This window comes from Notamacropus eugenii, chromosome 2 (genome assembly GCF_028372415.1).
Source record: "Notamacropus eugenii isolate mMacEug1 chromosome 2, mMacEug1.pri_v2, whole genome shotgun sequence".
NCBI classification, from domain to species: domain Eukaryota; kingdom Metazoa; phylum Chordata; class Mammalia; order Diprotodontia; family Macropodidae; genus Notamacropus; species Notamacropus eugenii.
The window spans coordinates 171644526-171664358 of NC_092873.1; the positions used below are offsets into that span (position 1 = coordinate 171644526).

A 19833-nucleotide genomic window follows, 5' to 3' on the forward strand; every position below is an offset into this window, starting at 1 on the left:
GACTTGATTTCTCTTCAGAGAAATATCACATAAAGCAGTTACTCTGCATTGTTAGACAGAAATGGAATATGGAATATAAAGAGCTTATCTCAGCTATAATCAGTTTTTATTAGCAGGTAAATGGACAAGCTTTATTTAGTCAAATAATATAGAACCCTCTGTATGGAGTAATTCTGTTATTTTCGGTTTCTTTTTCCTACTGTATTATTTACAGTAGCTTCAGGATGCTTAAAACTACCCTGGAGATTTTTTTCCCTAATACAATTTAGACATTTAAGATGTATGTGATATCAGTGACTATGGTACTAGGAGAATACTTCTACAGTAATGGTATACCTCACTTTACACAATTGATAGTCTAACCATGGGATTTTAGCAAAAGTTGTAGGCATACACAGTATTTACATTGGTCTTGTTTCTTGTTTTCAGTATAGCTAACAAGCTTTTTGTTGAAGCATTCTGTGGTTGAAACTTTTCCAAAGTAGTGCAAATTTTCTCCATAAGGATCTAGGTTTTATATATCAGCATAACATATAAAGCAAGTTGGCCTACTGCTGATATAAGGCTGTAATTAATTCATGCAGTTAATACTGTATTTGACACTAATGTTCAAAATCATTCATTGAAAGCTATGACTAAAAAATCATTTAATTTATACTTGATACCAGGTAGACTTTGAGTTATTCTGGACTTAATATAGAATTTCCATTTTACCCTCCTAATCTGATACTTTTTTTTCAGGTTACTTTTCACATTGAACCATATAAGAATCGAGATGATCACAGTATGCACAAAAGTATCAAGTACATTATAGACAAGTGAGTTTCTTTAATGATTATTACTGTTGTTTGTTCTTTTACCTTCTTTTATAAACAAGCTTATATTTACTTAATAATATTTGAATAATATTTGAAGTTGTTTAATAATCTGCAACAAAATTATTTGCTATTTAATTGACTTTACATTGTAATTTGTGAACCATCTCACAAATAACTAAGTTAAACATTTCAGAAGGACCAAAACATTCAGTTATAGTGTAAGTACAAGGAATAAGACAGCTAGGTGGCACCTGAAGTCAAATCTGGTCTCACATACAAGCCATGTGTGACCCTCGGCAAGTCACTTGACCCTGTTTGCCTCAGTTTTCTCATCTGTACAATGAGCTGGAGAAGGAAACAGCAGCATCCGCCAAGAAAACACTCTGTGGGCTCAAGAAGAGTTGGACATGACTGAAACAACAATAACAAAATGAATTCAAGAAAGCTACTTTCTTTATCATTTAATTTATTTGGTAAGCTCTTTAGACTTCTTGTAGAAGAACGTGGTTAGCTGTTTTTGTCTTCAGATTATTGTACTATTAACAATTTTACTTTTTTAAAAAATGCGTCACAACATGATATGTTGAATGCTATGGTACAAATTGAAGGATTTATAGTGCGCTCATTTAAAATCATTCCACGTGGAGGGGAAAGGAGATTTTTATTTCTCCTCAAACGATTGGAGGATATAACAGATATATGATGCTCTTTCAAAAACCTTATGAGACCTGGAAGAGTATTTAATACTAATACCAATTTTAATTTCCTTGTTTGCTTAAGGATTTTTTATGTATAACTCTTGTTTATTGGTGTATCTGCGATCTAATTTTCACTCTGTAAAAAATTCAAAATACAATGATATAGCAGCTTTTGGCTAAAAGATATGAATATTGTCTTCAAAATGCCCTGATAATCTTCAAGTTGATAGGAAAAAAATGCTTTTCTCTCATTAGTTATTTCTGATTATTTACATTAGTATTTTATGTGTTTGTTTTCTAGATATGGAAGCCATCCAGCTTTTTACAGGTATAAGACCAACACTGGCAGAATGCTGCCCATGTTTTATGTGTATGATTCTTATTTCACAAAGCCAGAAACGTGGGCCAATCTTTTAACTGCCTCAGGGCCCCTGAGTATTCGTAACACTCCTTATGATGGATTGTTCATTGCCCTTCTTGTAGAAGAAAGACACAAACAGGAAATCCAGAGAAGTGGTTTTGATGGAATTTACACATACTTTGCCACAAATGGCTTTTCTTATGGCTCATCACATCACAACTGGGCAGGCCTAAAAGCCTTTTGTGACAGCAACAGCTTACTGTTTATCCCAAGTGTGGGGCCAGGATACATAGACACCAACATCCGCCCCTGGAACAACCACAACACTCGGAACCGAGTCAATGGGAAGTACTTTGAAACTGCCTTCAGTGCTGCTCTTCAGGTGCAACCTGATGCTATTTCCATCACCTCCTTTAATGAGTGGCATGAAGGGACTCAGATTGAAAAAGCAGTTCCCAAGAGAACTGAACTCAAAGTATACCTTGATTACCAGCCTCACAAACCAGGTATCTATCTGGAACTCACTCGTAAGTGGTCTGAAAAATACAGTAAGGAAAAGGAACAGTGGCTTGCATGAAGTGAGTGAATCCAGTGGTCATTTTAATATACTTAGTCCAAAGTGTACTCATAATCAAAACAGTCCAGTGTATCACAGTATGCACAGTATTTGTCAGGTGTACAGAAGAAATCTTGAAGACAATGTGCATTATTCTTATATCTTCATTAGAAAGAATACAGACTTTTGTAAAATTTTGAAATAGCATACTGTCATTGTGAACTTCTTTCAAGTTGAATCTTGAAAGTATTTGAAAAGGTGGCTGTACAAATTTTAATATTCTGTAAATTAGATTTAACTAACCTTTCTAAGATAATTTGTAAAACACTTATGTACAGTATTAGCATAGTTTATATCGTTTAAGGCTGGAATTGAAATTCTGCTTTTATGATAATTTACTTTTTGTTTTGTAGCCCGTTGTGCAGCAAGTAATTAGCTTCTAATTAGAGGCCACTTGCTTCCTGGACACAGAAACCAGTTTTTGTTTGTCTGTGGTCGAAATCACTGTGGTAGAAAAGCAAAGTATTCTAAAAGAATTGCTAACTTATGTGTTTCCTTCTTCAGTTTTGAAAGCCATTTCCTTCCAGTTATTCAGCTAGCTAACTTCATGCTTTCTTAAGAATTGAGGCTACTGGTTACTGGAACCAAAAACAAAAAAATTCTCCATAAGACACAACATAGACATAATCTATTCCTTAAGTTAACTTTATTAATCATTCTTAAACATAAAGGGCCTTTTCTGCATAGCTTGATGTATATTGTCATTTTGCTATTTTCTGAGTACCTATGCTATGCTGTATGCTATGCAAGTCATAAATGCCTTCTCTGTGTCAGAAAGAGTTTTGTTTGGGGTCTTTAATATCCTGACTTTTAGAGATAAAATGATTAGTAAAATACCATATACAAGTTCATCTCTGTCATATATATTTATATATGTGCATATATACATATATATTTTTAAAACTATTCAAATAGTGTGAAAAATTATTTTTTTCCTAGACTATTTGTGGTATCTGTCATGTTTTATTATTCCTGTTCCTTAGGTTTGTTAAAGAAGTGATTATCATTGGATTGAATTCAGCAATAAGATTTTAAATTAGTCTGAATGTAAGACTTTTTTTCCCCCCATATCTAGTTCAGGTAAAACTTGAGTACAGCCTGTAGTCAGTGTTTATATGTATATTATTTTATTTTCAGTTCTAACTTGAAAGGCAAAATCCATTTTAGGAAATGACATATATACAGATTGATATATTGCTGTATAAAATTATTTAAATGTACATAGGAAAAATTGAATGAATAATTTGTGTTAATTTTATTTTGATAAATTTACTTTATCCAAGTTTGGTTTTATTATGGTGAGAACAAGAATAATGTTAATTCTTTCAATATATAGAAATATATGTGTCATTTAGTACTTGGCACTTTCATAGCACCTTTAATCTGATAATTAAAACACTTAAATATGGAGATCAGTGGTCATTAACAGTAGATGTTTGCTTTTTAAAAATAACCTATTGTCAGATATTAATCACTCATAGTATTGAAATTCATCTACCAACTTACCACCAAAACCACGAGGTCAAAATGCAGCCTTAAGTAGTACTTTAAATTACATACTTGTAACCCCAGTCAACAAAATGTACAGAATCTACTCTTAGAACAATACAGTTAAAGTTAAATGTAGAATCTCATGTAGGGGAGAAGAGATGAGAATCAAATAAAACAATAGGTCATCCAGAGTATCAAAATTTGTCTTTGAAAAGGAGTCAGAAATATACATTCAGATACAAAAGCAAACACATCATGACCCTTAATTTAACCTGTGCTTTATTTATCTGGACATGTAGAGCAGGCAGTAATGTCAAGATATCACAGATAATTGAAAAATCAGCAGCATTTTAGTCTAGCTTAATCACCTTTACATGTTCCTTTGATATATAGGGATATATCTAGTGCCTTCATCACACCAGAAAAAAATAAGACTAGTTTATATAAATTACAAGAACATAGTAATTATAGCAATAATGATGATGATAGCTGATATTATTCTAATGTTCTACAGTTTGCAGAACATTTTACATACCTTATTCATTTTATCCTCACAAAGACCGATGAAGTAGGTAATACAAGTGTATTAATTTTTAAATATTACTTGCACATTATCAATATAGTTTTAATTTATTCTCTATTCCTTCTACAACTACAAGACCTTGAACTAATTTATATATTCAGAGTGAAAGTCAATCTTCAACTTTCAGGAGGGTAGCATTCCTGTAAAATGACATGAAAGTTAAAAATGCAAGTGTTGACACATTGAACCTATGGCAAATAGGGGGTTAGGTTCTCCTCTACCACCAAAAACTGTAATCTTTTACTAAAGATTGCTGAAAATATACTTTTCTGCATGCAGTTCTTTATAACAAAATATTAATTCCTAAAATATGCACTTTTCCTGACATAGCAACCATGAAATAACTCATAAAATGAAATACACAAAATAAAATTAGTAACATGCAAAACATTTTTCTCCCTAGAATTCTGTGACCTTTTGCACTAATGTCTCAATTAAAAGAAAATTATTTCAGATAACATTCACTTCTCATAACACATCTAAAGTGCTACAAATACTGTACAGCAAACACAGTTCTTTAAACTTGAACATTTTTTAATCTGAACCTTACTTTTATTATGTCAAAAGGCAGTGTGAGGGTGCTGCATCGTTGTACTGCTTTCCTCCTTTTTGTGGATTGAATCATTGATTCATTAACACCAAACTTACAGCTGATGTTCTGTGACAAAGTTTATCTAACACCTTTAATTTTTCACTGAAAAAACTACAGGTGTAAGTTTTAGAGCCCAATGGACTTGCTCTGTGCTTTGGAGGCAAAATTGCAACATAAAACTTGAGTTTTAAAGGCAAAGAATAAAAATATGCAACAAATGCACAGGGAGCTCTTTTCAACAGTAGCATGAACCAGATCAGTGAAGCTCCTAGTAGAATACCAGCAACTCCACAGACTTGCATCTATTGTGCCTCTCATTGTTTTCTCTGCTACACATAGCTGTAAATATGTGTGGTTGCCAATGCAAAAATGAAAATGAGGTTATGAATAAAATCACACAGATGTTTAAAGTCTTATAAGTTAAGCCCACAAATGTTGAGGATTGACTTAATAACCTTGAGATACAGGGGAAGTTTCTCCATCAATAAAAGTTTCAGTGTTTGCTTGATTCTGCTTATTACTAAGGCAGAGTTAGGGAATTACTTTTTTTTTTTTTGAAGTTTTCAATAATCATGGTTGAAATAAAAAGGGGTTTCAAAAGAAGCCAGTGAAATAGAACTTCTCATTCCACCTAGCACTTCCATTAAGAAATTTTATGATAAACTATTATCATACTGAAATAATTATGTATTAAGTAAGCCCATTTATTTAATTTATTTTTAAAAGGCAATTTCAATGATATTTTTAAAATTCAGCTCAACCAGTAAGGCACACTTGAAAATTAGGGAACAGAGTGTAGGCTCAAGAGAGTCAGTGATAAGGAGCCTGGAGACATGGCTCTAGGTCCCAGCACTTCTACTAACTGTGATGTTAGACAAGTCCTACTTAATTTTCTGACCTCTGTTTACTTACCTACAAAAAGGACAACTATATTATCTAGTTTCAAATCTAAAATTCTGTATTTTTAACTCTACAAATTTTTTTCCCTTTCTAGAAAAAGAAATATTTACTATTAGCTCTGTGTATAGTACAAATATATATATATATATATATATTTCATATTTGGAAAAAGCCTTAATGCTTTCACATTGCAGCTTCTACTCTGTAACACTTTGTGTCATTTCAGTTAGGTTTTTAAATTGTTGAGTAGCTAGCACAGGGGTTTTCACACATTTTGAAATGATGGAACATTTATTTTTGCTCCAATATTTCCATGGATGTATAACTTCATCGTTGTTTGTATGTCCTGTTCCCATATAGATCACAACCCCATTCTAAGACAGTAGTAGTTAAATAGTCTTTAAGAGATGTGATAATTGAAATCCCATTCCCTTATGACCAACTTGGTCTATACTATAAACTCTCCCAGTTTGGAAAGACCCCCCCACATTTTGTGCTTCACTGATAAAGCCTTCACACCATGACAAGACATAGGAGTGAATAGAGCTTTATATTCACACAAAAAGAAATTATGAACCTTGTTAAAGAGGTAAAGTTTTAATGGCAAAAATAGTGCAAAATTTATGATAAATAACACTCAGTAATCCATAGAAGAATCATTCTAAAGTAACAAATATATATTCTTAAAGTAGGATTAAAGGCAAAGGTTGTAGAGATATTGTACATTTTCTCTCTCTTTCCGTTCCTCATTTGGGTCACAGTACCACAAATGTAATAAGTTATTTTGATTATATGTGGTAACAAGTATCATCTTTACTTTCTTATATAGTTCTTGGTTGCACTTATAAACAAGGGCACTACTATTATTTAAAGCTGAGGAAATAATTTGGAGATAGACGGGGAATTTGGAGTGGGGGAAGACTTCCTTCCAGAAACCATAGCCTTATTTAAAGTAAGGGGCAGAAGAGGGGAATACTAGTTTTTTCTCGAGAAGAAAAAATCCAAAACCTAGTTTCACGTTGCACAATATATAGTCCCATGATAACTTGTGTAACGCACTGGGTAAAGCAAGGTTTTTCAAATTCTTTAGTCACCAATGTTTTATGTTTCAGTAGGATAAATCCTGGTTGGTTAGTTGGTTGATTTTTAACACAGTTTGAAAAAAGCTGAGCTATACAACCATGTCCTGGCTGTACAAGAGCTGTGCTAAGATATGATGAATGATAGAATTTCAGTCATAAAAGGGACCTTGGACACCACCTAGTTCTTTCCTCTTATTTTGTAGATGATGAAACACTATGTCTTGTTCAAGTCATGTAGGTAATTAATAGCAGAGCCTGTACTGGACTCAAATTTTCCTAATTCTTAATTCAGTGCTTTTTTCACAATGCCACTGCAATCTTTTAAATTCTTAATGAGAATCCATACAGTTCATTGTAACTAACATATCTTTATCCCTTGTGTTCTCCAATGTATCTCTGAAGCACATTTCATTTTTATTGAGGTGTAGTCTTCAAAGCATATAACACTTAGATTAAGGCTATCTCTATCTATTTTCTGAGTCTTCTCTAAGATTTTTAATGATAAGCTAGTGAGAAATGAAAAAGAACATTTTCTGGTAAGCCATTTACCTGAAATAATTCTAAATATTTATGTTTGTTTTCTACAAATAATTAGGAGTGTTGAGAAAATAAGCCAAAGCAATATTTTCTTTTGAAATCACAAATGATTTCTTCTGATGAGGGTTTGGGCTCAAAAGCAGGAATAAGTAAATACCAAAATATATTAATAGAAAAAATGGTTGGAGAGTAATTTATCTAGAAGTGACCAGAATTTTAGGTCTCTCATAAAACACCTAAGTTTACTTAGAGGTTTCTCAGAGAAAATAGTGCCTTTTCAGGGAAAAGATTCCCTTTCATTAAATAACAAGAGTGAAATACATTTTTAAACAATACATTAAAATAAAACAGTACTGTAGAGTTTCATAACCTTAAAAGTATACTAGATTATTTTAAATATAAGCTTGTTTGTAATTTGAGAATTTGCCATGTCCCTAAAGATAATTAGGCCCCACAAAATCATTACTGATCACAGTCCATTGTGACCTAGTTGTCACCATGTTAATGATTTGGTGTGGCTAAATACTTAAGAGAATCAAGTAAACAAAATTCTTAAATCATAAGATGATTAATTTAGAGCTCGAAGGAACATTAGAGACCATCTAAGCTTAAACTTATTTTAGAGATAAGGAAATTGGGGCCACAAGAGAATAAATGATTTACTACTTAAGGTCACACAGCAGGTAATAAGTGACAGAAATGTGATTCAAATCCAGGTCCTCTTCACATGCAGTGCTTTTTCTGTTATACCACATATTGCCTATCAAATCAACAGATTAACCCTCATAGGCAATTGTAGGGATAACATCTAGCTTTTATTTTATTTCTTCTATCAGCAGATATTTTTCCAACTCCTCTTGTGTGAGAGGCCCTGTGCTAGATGCCGTGTGAGGCACATAGAATAAATTGTAATTGTACTACCAAGTAGAATATAAGAGAATTACAAAGTGCTGTGGGAGCTGAAGAGAAGAAGATAGCTTCCATCTGCAAAACAGAATATGGTCACATCTGTTCATCTTTCATTGAATTTATTAAAATAGCTGCTACCAATATTGATCATTGCTGAAATAAGCATTGGAACTCTGACAGTTAATAATTGTTTTATGAAATGCTCAGAGCTTTAATGAAAGTTATTCTTCAAGGGAACTAATGATTGGACTCTGAATTAGTACCAGTTTAATAGTTTATATCTTCCTTGAAAATAGTGTGTGCTTCCTTCTTAGAGGTTTTAGAGAATATTTTCTGCCAAGCCATTTCTTTGATTCCTGTAAAATTAAGTTTATAAACTGTATCTCAGGTATTCTCTGCAGCATGCTTTTCAAACAAAATGGTTTTAAGATTTCTTGTATGATACATGAATAGGATAATGAAATTTACTTCATTTATTTAAAATTCATTAGATTAGCTTTTAATACAAAATAGTTTACTAGCATAATAATTATTCTAGCACATGGGCTAGACTAGCACATAGCACCCACAGTAACTGTTTATGTTTTTAAACACATGGGGTTTTCTACTGTAGAATTTGCTGGTATTGCAGACAATGTTTACTAGTTCCTTTAAAATAACTTTACAATCTACTGTAACCTCTTATGTCTTAGACTCTTTAAAGTAGAGCTTTAAAAAAGATTTGATGTGTATGTGTAATATGAATTTTGGCATAGATGAACTAGTTTATTATATATTTTTTTAATCTTACTAACAATGCAAGGCATAAGTATTCTACTTATGAGTTATGGGATGTTATTTTTAATATACAAGTTTCTTTTTGATTGGTGATTAATGACTAAGGAGTAACAGCAGTTACCTTTTAATACACTCTCCTTACCTAAATGTGCAAATATTGACAGGCATAACGAGTTTCACTGTGCACAATTATTTTATCGTATTAGTTGTTTAGAAAAAAAAAATTAATGTCTGAGACTTTTGTTTTTTTAATTTCTTTTGATAAGCTTTCTCAGTCCATTAGAGCTGAAGTTTTTTCAGGACTTGACATTCCACAGCAAACTCACTTATAATAAATCATCTTAAATGCCAAACAAATACTTTACCGTGCACTTTCTCAACAAGTCTGGTCCATTCTACTAAGCGAATATACTGGTCCTCATTCCTCTAGAACCCTTAAACACATTCCTGCAGTGGTGATTACACTTCCAAAATTTCAGTTCAGATTAAAGTGTACCCCCTGTTAGAAGAGTAATGTTTCAATTTAAATCAGCATTTTTCTATCATTTTTCCCAGTAGTTGTAATACTAAATTGATAAACTTAACTTCTTCCACACTTAAAACCTTTTAGGTATCAATAACTCTCCATTTAAAAAAAATGCAATGCAAAGGAAATAAGGAAATACAGCATATCAGTGATTTCACCCAAATATTATGGAGTTTCAAATTAATCCATTGTTCTTACAATTTTAGGTGTACTTTGCCTTAATTGCTTTGGTGAGTTATCCTTCCTTAAGGACAAAGGAACCTTATAGTACTGTTGATTACTTTGCACTCTAGCTTGCAAGGAAGAGTGCTTGCTAGGGCATATGATTAAAAACATTAAAGTTTTTATTTAGTCTCGTTTTTAAATAGTGTTACTTGAAATTAGGGCATTGATGACTAATATATATATTTTAAGAGCTCAAAAATCAGGTAGTCTTTGCAGCAACTTGTATGATACAATTTTATTTTTAAAAGTATGTTAAATATTTAATTCTTGTCTGAGTGAACTGCAAGTCAAGACCCATTGAGAAGTGCTCAGACTGAAATATTTACATCAATACACTGCATAAGATGTACCACTGTTAAAAAAGGGGGGAAGTATTCACTTAGAATTATGATATATAATGTTTGTTACTATATATGTCATGTTTTTTCTTTCCTTAAGGAAGAATAGGTTAGAAAACTGTTGCTTTAAATTAAAGGTCACTTCAAAACTTCCAGAAGATAGAAAATAGGAAAAAAATGTGGTCTTCAAAATAAGTAGGAATTATAGATTTAGAGCTTGGAAGGTACCCAAGAGTTCATCTAGGAATGAGGAAGATGAAAGAATTGAGGTAAATAGCAGCACCAGAAATGAACCCAAGTTCCTCAGACTCCATATATAGTACCCTTTACATTATGCTGCCTATAAAATTCAGAAAACAGCCATTTAAATCAATCCCAATACATGACTATGTAATATTTCAGACTTAAATTTCTGGGCATAATCAAACCACACATTATTATACTGAGTGAACTCTCATAAAATTTTCTTCATATTTTTGAGGCAGCCAGTGCAAAAAGTAGAGTCTAAAATTTAGATGGAATTGTCATTAATGCAATTACATTCCAGAATATCTTAGAGTTTCATTCTACCACTAAAATAAGTGATACTGATAATATGGAATATTCCTGTGTTTAATTATTTATTATAAGGTATGCATGTTTCAGAAAATGCAAAAAGAAAAACAAAAACCCTGGAGTTTGAAACTGCAAGATTAAGAATTTTTTCCAATAAATTTTATTTGTAATGTAATTATTGAGCAAATGGAATTTTGTTCTTTATTTATGCCTGCCTTTGCTAAATAAAAGAGATCTCTTCATTAAATTGTTGTTTGTGGTTTGGGTTTTATGAAATCAGATTTCTCTGAAAATACTCAGCTGAAATTTCCTTTTTCCCCAGGGAAATTGTACTGTAAAGAATGTCAAGGAAAATATTTCATTTCCTTTAGAGTTTCAAACTCAAGGAAACATAGTTTTTTGTCATCTTGGGTCGTATTTTCTTTGATATGACTGGAATTGTCAGTTGCCTGTGAGAGTTTAATTAATTTAGAAGGTGAATAAATCACCAGTTTAGAAATTGTTTATTGATTCGTCATCTTGGTGTGTATTGTACATTCTGTAAAATACAAGCAAAAGTAGGGGTCATTTAGAAGGGAAAAAAACAACCCTGGGTATTGAATCCTGACAGCAGCAAGTAAGAACATAAGGCACTTAGGCCCTCTTTGTGCCAGGCAAGGAGGGGGGTAGTTTTGTATAGGAGCTGGCTCTGGGGTGAAGCATCTGGGAATCCCACTCCTATAGAGGTAATACTGAGCTATCTCAGAACAGCTGTCAGCCACTAGTCTGAAATTTAAAGTCAAGACTTTACCCTTCCTTCAGGCCCGGCCGTGTGCCAGAAGCCTTGGCCTTATAAAAAGTTGTTAGAACAATAAAGCATAAATTTTAATAATGTTCATTTAAAAATGAATGTATATTTTTTGTCATAAATTAAGCTTACCTCACTCCAGTACTTTTAACTGTATCTTCATCATTTTATGTCAGTCTGAGAATGTGATTTCATGCTCAAACGCAAAATGTAGGTTGAGGGTAATTGAACTAACTGTAGAAGAGAGTACTTTTTTATGAAGCTAGAAAATAAAGAGGCATCCTTTGGTCAAACAGGATTAATCATGCTGCTATTCCATAAATGCTTTCTCATTTAACCCAACAAGACTCAGGCACAGAGCAGAGCAGCAAATCACTAAAAAAGAAAGGAGGCATCATAATATTAGACTCTAAGTCTCAAGTCAATAGTAAATACCATTATTATCTAAATTTTTATTTATAAAGCTTACTTTGAAAATTATACTTTGTAGTTTTTTTTTCTTAGAAAGTAAACATTGAATTGAAAACTTGCTATATATGAACAAGAAATAGCTGGACTCTATAGTGCTCATCTTAGTTTATGCTTATAATCAGTAGTCTAATTTATCACAAAGCGTACTATGTGTTTACGTGAATCATTCTTCCTGTCTCTTTTTCTCCGGAGGTTTTTCAATCTGAAACAAGAAATTGGAAATGATATAACATCTAGGTTTAGTTCTGCTGCCACCAGGAAGGACCTTCATTAATTTTTCATATTTTTACTCATATTATTATTAAGGAATTAGAATGTCATCTTATATTTGTGTAGTTCTTTATAATTTTCAAAGTTATTTCATGTGTATCTCATCTTAGTCTCATAACAGAGGTGAGCATAGCCAGTTTCATCTTAATTTTATAAAAAAAAAAAAAAAAGCTGAGCTCAAGAAGCCTTCTAATCGCTAAATGACAGAGCAATTGCTTGAACTTAGCTCTCCTAAATCTAGGTCTGGTTCTCACCAAACCCTGTAGCCTCTCATGTTACAAGAAATCAGTGACAAAATTAATTGAAATCTAGATCAAGTGTTCCTTTTCTCTCTTCCTTTTTCCAGGTAAATCTCCAAAAGTTGCCCCTTTTGTACCAAAAGAAAAATAGGGGAAATAAAACTTTAAACAGTGAATTAAATTGGAGGTTTTGCATACATTATCATTCAGCAATGTTTTTGTGAGAGCAAATGACAGAAGTTTAGGTAAGTGATTGAAAAATGGTCCAGGCAAAGTGATGCCAAGTTAATTACAACCAAATGCCCATAGTAATGAAGCAAAAGGTCTTTATGATACCTTTCATGACAGCTAAAGATGATATTATATACTACATATTATGCTCTTGTATACACATAGATAAATATATATCCTTTTCCAGCACTGGTTGCATTTTCACTCATATCTTGCCCCACAACTTACTGGCCATGGTGATAGAGTTGAATACTCCTTATTCTTGCCACTTTCAGATTCTTCCTACCCTTTTCAGTCAGTAATTTCCTTTTTTTTTTTTTTTTGACGTTCATTAAATACATATTTATCTCATAATCAATATTCTAGTAGCTTTTATCTACAGACCTCCAGGATACTCACCTTCCTTCACTGAGTTCTGTCTCTGGCTCTTAGTCTTTACTCCCCAAATCCTATCCTTAAACTAAGGACTTCAATATGCATAATTACACTCTCTCAAACACCTAACTTCCCAATTCCTCAATTTTCTCATTCCCAATGAACTCCTCCTCCACTTCATATGAGCTTGCCATTAGTCACAAATACACCCCCACTTCCATGTTCATGAATTCCAAAATTCCTGTATCTGATCTCAGTCTATCATCTTTCCCATTCTCCCTCTATCGCAATTCCACACCCTGTTCTTTGTCCTCACTATGATCGCCTAGTTCTTTCTCAGGCCATCACCCCTGTGCTCACCGTACTCTCCTTCATTCCCCATCTTGATTACTTGATGTACCAGATCAAGTCTACCCTGTCTTTTGAGTCCCTTGCTCCTTTATCCTATTACTTTCTCATCCTGCCAAGCCCCAGCCTTGGATTATTCACACCATCTGCTGTCTTCATTGCTATTCACAGGTTGCCAAATAACATTGAAGAAAATCATGAAACCCTGCTGACTGGGTCCACTACAAAATTGTGTTACATAATGTTAATTGTGCCCTCACTATGGCAAGTCAATCACATTTAGACTTCCATACTTGATTCACTATACCATTCACCACAGTGGCCTCTCTCAAACCTTTTCATCCCTCTTCATACCCCCTTTGTCTCCTTTCTTCTCTCATCCTCTCAGATGAGAATCTTGCCTCATATTTTACTGGAAAAAGAAAGACCAATTACCAAGAACTCTATCACTCAGATGCCTTCACCCACTCTCTCCACCCCATCTCACGTCAAGAAAATTCCCTCCTCCTTTCCCAAGCAAATATACATGCACAAGTGATCACACAACAGCAAAAATAACAAAGTACTAGTATGTTATTTTTTTTTCTAAAAGTCTCCAAGGAATTAGGGATAAAAGCAAAACTTAAGTGGAAGTTGAGGTAGAGGAACAGGCCTGAAACACCATAGACTGTACTTCATAACAACCCACCTTATAGGTGAATTATTTTTTTGTCATTTTTTTAATGGGACTAAAGAATAAGAAGACACATAAAAACAGGGGAAGAAAGAAGATAGAGGAGAATATCTGATCTACCCTAATCAATGGAAAACAAAAGGAAAAATAAACTCGGTAATCCCCCAGCAAAAAGAGGCTGCAAAAAAATGGGAAAGGTGGTGAAGGGAGTGATTCAGACTAGAAAAAAGGGGGACAATCAGTGCTCATTGGTGGGAGGTGGTCCCAATGAGTAACACTCGGTTGGGGATGTTGTTTAATGAGAAATGGAGAGCTTAAAATCGGTCTGATTCGCACATTTTGTCCTCAAGAATTCCAGTTCTTATGAGAATATTATACCTCTACCAACAACCTTTGGCCTCAGGAGAGAGCAAGTCAGAGGTCTTCTAACAACTGGTGTCCAGAAGGGTGAGAAGGCATGGGGCCAAAAAAAATTAAGACTTCGTGACAAATGGAAAAGAAATGATTGTGAAATGGACACAGTAGGATTACGTAGAGACAAGGACGCATGGAATTTTTTTTTTTTTTTTTTGCCAAGTGACAATACCACAAAAGGACAGTCTGTACGATGTGCTACATAAGTAATTGACATTTTAAAGAGTGAAGAACAAGAGAAAAAAAGGAGGGAGCAAGATTTAGAAGGCAACAAGATAAAAATTGTTTAGAAGACAAAACTCACAATTGTTTTAGACCCCTTCATTCCATAAAGAACACAAAGAAACTAAAAAATACATAAGTATAAAGACTGTGAATCAAAGAAAATATTTAGGCAGAAAGGGAAGAGATTGACAAGAATAAGGCAAATATATTTAGAAAAAAACAAAAACTAATAAATTGAAAGGGGAAAGAATGGGGGAATCGTCATTAACAGAGAAAGGGAGGGAGGGATTGGACAATTAAATAAAAGAAAGAAAAGTTACGCGTTATGTAAAACTTCAAGCTAAACCTGAGAGAACAAAGATGGGGGCAGGGGGGTGAGGGCAAGGGGAAAAAGAAGCTGCAGGAACAGAGTTTCCTTTAGGTAAATTAGCAAAAGTAATTATAGGGACAACATACTGCCTTAAGAGAAAAGAAACAAAAACCAAAAAAAAAAAAATACAAGCAGCACACCAGAAGGAAAATATAAACCTTACTTATAATTTTAACTGTGAATGGATTAGACAGTCCAATAAAATGAAAGAGAATGACAGATTGGATAAGAAAATAAAATTTCACAATCTGTTACTAACAAGCAGCATCTTAAACCATACCAATAACATAGATAATAAAAACCATACGGTTACAGCAAGGGATGCCAAAAAGAACTTAACAACCCACCATTCATTTCTCTTAAAAACTCGTAACAGTCATGGATATAATAACATATGTAATAGATGGATTATAGATATGTATATCTGAATAAATCTATGAGCAAACATATAATAAAAAAAAAGAGGCATATCCAGTAAGATCAGGGGTAAAGTTCACCATTATCACAGTAAATTGATATTGTGGTAGAAATACTAGTTATAACAAGACCAAAAAAAGAAAGGGGAAAAGGAAAAGAAGTTTAGAGAATAATCATTGGCAAAGAGAAAAAAATCACTTTTTACAAATAGATGGTAGAGAATCAATTAAAAATTAATTGAAATAATTCAAAAAGTTGCAGAATATAAGATAAATCCTCATAACTTCTCAGTGTTCCTATATATAACCATGAAATCCAAAAGACAAGAGCTAAAAAGAGAAATTACTTTCAAAATAACTACAGAAGCATGGGAGGGTATCTCTACAATGCTTAATTAAGAAACTATATGAATTTTATTATAAAATACTTTGCAGAAATAAAAACATATCTAAATAACTGAATAATAGCTGTCCATAGGTAGGTCAAGTCAATATAACAGAAATGGTGACACTCCCTAAATTCAAAGTAGATTTTATATAGTTTGAATTTTTTTTTTTAAATCACATAAAGTAAATACAGTTCAAGAATTTTTAGGGCAATAATAAAAAAAGTGGGAAGGATATGAGCCAATCATTGCTAGATCTCAAACTGTACTACAAAACCAGTAATTATTAAAACTACTTAATATTAGTTTAAAAAGGGAGGCAGGGAGATCAGTAGAACAGATTAAGTACAGAAAACTGAAAAGCAAACTAATATAGTAAAATAGTATTTGATAAATTCAAAGACCTCAATAACTGGGAAAAGGACTTCTTATTTGCCTATCCCTTCCAAAAAAAAAAACCTTTGGGACAACTGGACAGCAGCCTGACAGAAATTAGGTTGAGAACAAAAAAGTCGCATTATATACTAAGATGAGCTCCAAAGTGAGACATGACCAAATCATAGACAAATCAAAAGAGCAAAGAAGAAATCCCCTTTTTGATCTATGGATTGGAAAGAGTTTACAACTAAACAAGTTGTAGAACCACACAAGATAAAAGTATCAATTTTGATTTGGATCAATAATCCCATGAAAAAATGCTCTAAGGCACTAATAATTAGAGAAATGTAAATTAAAACATCTTTGAGTTTGTTATCAGACTGGCAAAGATAACACAAAACCTAACATAAATAACACAAATATGGCGGGCGTGTAGGAAAACCTGTACAGCAATGAACTGTTGGTGAAACTGTTAGATTGGTCCAGCCATTCTGAAAATCAGTTTGGAACCTTGCCTAGAAATTCATAAAACTAAGCATAGCCTTTGACCCAACTATGCCTGTACTTGGTCTACATCTTCAAAAAATCCAAGAAAGAAGAAGAGGATCTAAATGTATAAAAATAATTATATCATCTCTTCATAGTACCCAAAAATTGGAAACTGGGGCAGGAGAGAGAGGATTAGAGGAGTATCTTCCTTTGGGGAATGTCTGATCATATTGCTACATATGAATAAAATAGAATATCAATGTGGCATAGGAATGTAACAATGTCAATTTCAGGAAAAAACTGGGAAGATTTTTAGGAACTAATGCAGAGTAAACTAAGCAGAAGAAGGAGAAAAATTATATAGTTTTAACAAAATAACAGAGGAAAACACTGAAAGATTTTAGAACTTTTATCAACATAATGATAAACTACAAGTTGGAGGTTGAATGTGAAACGTACCCATCATCTGACAATGAATACAACAAAATGCAGAGACATACATTTTCAGGTATGGTTAATGTGAAAATTTGTTTTGCCAGACTATGTAGATATGTAGCAAGGGATTTCTTTGTTTTGTTTTGTATTTAATTTGCTCAGTGGGGAACAGGAAAGTGAGAATTCATCATTATCACTGATTAGTACCTGATCTGTTCTACTGATTAATTTCTCATTTTTTTTAACCAGTGCTAAAATTAATTTTAAAAAAACTTAATAATGAAAAATAAACATAATAAACCCCCGAAACAGGAAACATCAAACAAAGTCATACATAAAATACTAGAATTTACCAAGCTTCAGGTAAATCCTAAGAAGCAAGAGTCACAATCATGGTATCAAAACAAGTACAAAAATTCACAATAGAAATAGAGATAAAGAATGAAATTAACATTATGCTCAAAGGAATGATAGAGCTAGCATCAGTATTAATCTTCAATGCTCCAAATATCTAAATTAATAAAGGGAAAATTAACTGAATTACTTAAAAGCATAGATGGCAATATAATTACAACAGGACACTTTGATGTCCCTCTCTTAGATTCGGACAAATCTAATAGAAAGGTAAACGAAAGGGAAAATATAGAGTTAAATAAATTGCTTGAGAAACATTATAATGAATTCTGAATTGAATTTCTAAGGAATATACTTATTTTTCAGAACTTCATGGAATTTTAATAAATTAACCATGTTCAAGGACACATATTGCAATTAAATGTAAAAAGGCCGAAGTACTAAACATCACTTATAGATCATAACCCAATAAAAATAGTAATGTTTAGGGAGCACCAACAAAAGGCATAAACCTAAATGGAGACATTAAATTCCAAGATAAGGAAAAGCATGTAAGTAATCAAATAGAAAAAAATATTATAGCAAATTTATCAAATTGAGATTTGTTATAAAGTTATATAGGTAACATATATATGCAAGTGTGACCAAAAATCATTCCCCAAGAGAAAAGTGGTCAATGTATATGAACAAACAGTTCTTAAAAGAGTTGAAAACTATTAACAACTATGTAAAAGAATTCTCCAAACAATTAATAACAAGAAATGGAAATCAAAACAACCTTAAAGTTTCACTTCATACCCAGCAAATTATTACATGATAGAGATAAATAAGAATAGTCAGTGCTGAAGAGGGAGGGAAGGGTGATAAGCTTTTGTATAGTACCTTATTAGGTGCTAGGCACTATGGTCAGTGTTTTTACTAATACTTCACTTGATCCTTACAAAAGCCTGTGAGATAGGAAGAAACAAATAAAGAGATGTTAAGTGACTTGCCCAGAGTCTCATATCTTGTAAGTGCCTGAAGCCCAGTGGGAACTCATTCTTCCTAATTCTAGACCTACCTCTTTATCCAATGTGCCACCAATCTGCCTTTGGTTGTGGGAAGGTTGGCATGCTAGCACATTTTTGGTGGGGTGATGAATTAATACAGTCATTTGAGAAAGGCACTTACACTTATCCAAATAACCTAACTCCAATATCCATACCATTGGATTGAGAGCCTCCACTACTAAGTATATGTTGCAATGAAACTATTGATAAAAACAAGGTCCTTTTATATACTAGGATATTTAGAGCTGCATTTTTTATGGTAACAGAACTAGAAAAAAAGGACCTATCTAGTAATTGGAGGATGGCTTAACCAATTGTGGTACATGAATGAAATAAAATATGACTGTACTTTAAGAAATAACAAATGTGAATACAGAAGAACATGGACTTAAATGAACTGATACAAAGTAAAGTAAACAGAACCAATAAAACAATATACACAGTGACTTAATGCAAATGGAAAGACTAAAGACAAAGCGATCAAAAGTGAATGCTGCAAAAGAATAAGCATGGCCTTAATGAAGAAAGATGAGACCCCTCCCTCTGAAGCAGTTGCAGAGGTAGGAGGTCCATGGGTGTGAAACATTGCATAGATTTTTTGTTATTTTCATGTACTGATCACTTTTGCTGATTGTTTTTTCCTCTTCCTCTTTTTAATTTTGCTGTATCAGATTTCTCTCTGGGAGGGGTAAGGAAAGAAGGAAAAATACATGGAAACACTTAAGTGATGTGAAAACAAATTATTTCAACAGAAATGTATTAAAATATTCTATCCTAAATAATGAGTGTATCAAAAATAAATCGTGAAAACAACAATTATTTGAAAAACTGATAATTCTAAAACCACATATAAAAATTCATAGGATTCAGCTAAAGTCAATCTCAAACACACCAAAAAATAGACAAGGAAAAGAT

General features: G+C 32.8%; 1 protein-coding gene across 6 annotated transcripts in view; it reads left to right on the top strand.

Annotated features, from left to right (window-relative positions):
* Positions 1 to 11255, top strand: part of MANEA (mannosidase endo-alpha) — a 71285-nt gene extending 60030 nt beyond the window's left edge. For all 6 annotated transcript variants that reach the window (XM_072642853.1, XM_072642850.1, XM_072642852.1 and 3 more), the window contains 2 exons: positions 742 to 818; positions 1818 to 11255. In XM_072642853.1, coding sequence (XP_072498954.1) covers positions 742 to 818; positions 1818 to 2454 — 714 coding nt within the window. In that variant the 3' untranslated portion in view covers positions 2455 to 11255. The remainder of the gene's footprint in view (positions 1 to 741; positions 819 to 1817) is intronic.
* Positions 11256 to 19833: the final 8578 nt, after the last annotated feature.